Source organism: Eulemur rufifrons, chromosome 30 (genome assembly GCF_041146395.1).
Source record: "Eulemur rufifrons isolate Redbay chromosome 30, OSU_ERuf_1, whole genome shotgun sequence".
Classification (NCBI taxonomy): domain Eukaryota; kingdom Metazoa; phylum Chordata; class Mammalia; order Primates; family Lemuridae; genus Eulemur; species Eulemur rufifrons.
In genome coordinates this window covers 89,414,670-89,416,405 of record NC_091012.1, presented here as the reverse complement: position 1 = coordinate 89,416,405, position 1,736 = coordinate 89,414,670, and the positions used below count along the sequence as shown (strand labels likewise).

The 1,736-nt window shown below is 56.6% G+C and overlaps 1 protein-coding gene across 1 annotated transcript; it reads left to right on the top strand.

Moving 5' to 3' along the window:
- The first annotated feature begins 268 nt into the window (after positions 1 to 268).
- On the top strand, positions 269 to 940 carry LOC138377888 (polyadenylate-binding protein 1-like 2). The gene has a single exon (XM_069462970.1). The coding sequence runs from the start codon at positions 338 to 340 to the stop codon at positions 938 to 940; it is 603 nt and encodes a 200-aa protein (XP_069319071.1). The 5' UTR covers positions 269 to 337.
- The last annotated feature ends 796 nt before the right edge of the window (positions 941 to 1,736 follow it).

Sequence of the window (1,736 nt, the reverse complement as noted above, 5' to 3'; positions counted from 1 at the left end):
GGCGGCGACCGTGGCAGAGGCGGTGGCGGAGGCCTCCGTGGCGGAGGCGGAAGCAGAGGTGGAGGCTGAGGTGGAGGCCGAGGCCTCAGTAGAGGAGGCAGCAGCAGAGGCCACCCTGGGGGAGGCGGAGGCCGCCCGGGCGGCAGCGGCTGTGGCAGTGGCGGAGGCCAGCGCAGCCGAAGCCGCCACCGGAGCGGAGGCTGCGGCCCCCCCCTTGGGGGAGGAAAATGCGGATGAGGATGAGGAGGCCGTGGCCCTCGCCGTGGCCGCCGCGGTCGCCGCCGCGGATGCCGATGCGGAGACCGGCGGGGGCTCTGAGGGGAACCCAGACTTTCCCATGGCCTCGCTGTATGTAGGCGACCTGCACCCTGAGGTGACCGAGGCAATGCTGTATGAGAAGTTCAGTCCAGCCGGGCCCATCCTCTCCATCCGCATTTGCAGGGACAAGATCACCCGCCGCTCATTGGGCTATGCGTACGTCAACTATCAGCAACCGGTGGATGCCAAGCGGGCCCTGGAGACCCTGAACTTTGATGTCATAAAGGGCAGGCCAGTGCGCATCATGTGGTCCCAGAGGGACCCCTCGCTCCGCAAAAGCGGGGTGGGCAACGTCTTCATCAAGAACCTGGGCAAGACCATCGACAACAAGGCGCTGTACAACATCTTCTCGGCGTTTGGCAACATCCTCTCCTGCAAAGTGGCCTGCGACGAAAAGGGGCCCAAGGGTTATGGGTTCGTGCACTTCCAGAAGCAGGAGTCCGCGGAGCGAGCCATCGATGCGATGAATGGCATGTTCCTCAACTACCGCAAAATTTTCGTCGGGAGATTCAAGTCGCATAAAGAACGAGAGGCCGAAAGGGGAGCCTGGGCCAGGCAGTCCACCAGTGCTGACGTCAAGGATTTCGAGGAAGACACCGATGAGGAGGCCACCTTTCGATGAAGACATCCCAGAAGCCACCCAGCCAGCAGAGCCAAACCTTGGCTCCCACCCGGTTTACAACCCCGCCCCCAACCCACCAGCAGTGTATTGTATTGGGAGTGCAGGTCTCTCTCTCTCCCTCTTCCTCTCTGTCTCTCCACCCCCTTCTCTAGCTCCTTCTTCTTTTCTTTCTCCTCTCCCTCTCCTTGTACCTCTCCCCGCTCCCTCTCACCCTCTCTCTCCTCCTAGTCCCCTGCTTCCTCCACCTCCCCCACTTTCTACCCTCTCCCTCCTCTTTTCCTGTCCTTCACTTCCTCCTGTCACCCCCACCAAGGGTGTTGTGAATAATCTTACTAATCTGTGCCATTGTGGGTTAAAGGCTGCCTCTTCTCCCTGTGGTTTGGCTTAAAAAAGCATTTTCATTCTCTCTTTGTTTACTGCACAGGTGATACAAATTTTATGGTGGAAACATCAGAAAGGAGCTGGAAATCAGATGAGGGAAAATCAAGAGAGTAATTGATCCCCGTGATCCTACTACCCAGAGAGAACCGCTTTTACCCTTTTGGTGTGCTGTTTTCCAGGCTTTCTTCTCTCCCTCTCTTGCTCTCCCCTCCTCTCCCCCACCCCACCTTTCCTTTTAACACACTGTTATAGAATGGTTCATGTATTTGATGTTTCTTAACCTGCTTTTTCAGCATCTAAAACCAAACAAAAATCAACCCATTGAACTTCTTTCCATGTTATTCAACGGGCTTATGAAACGTCATCTTCAGTGCCTGCACAGTGCTCAGTGTATCCATGGACCTTAACATTTCTG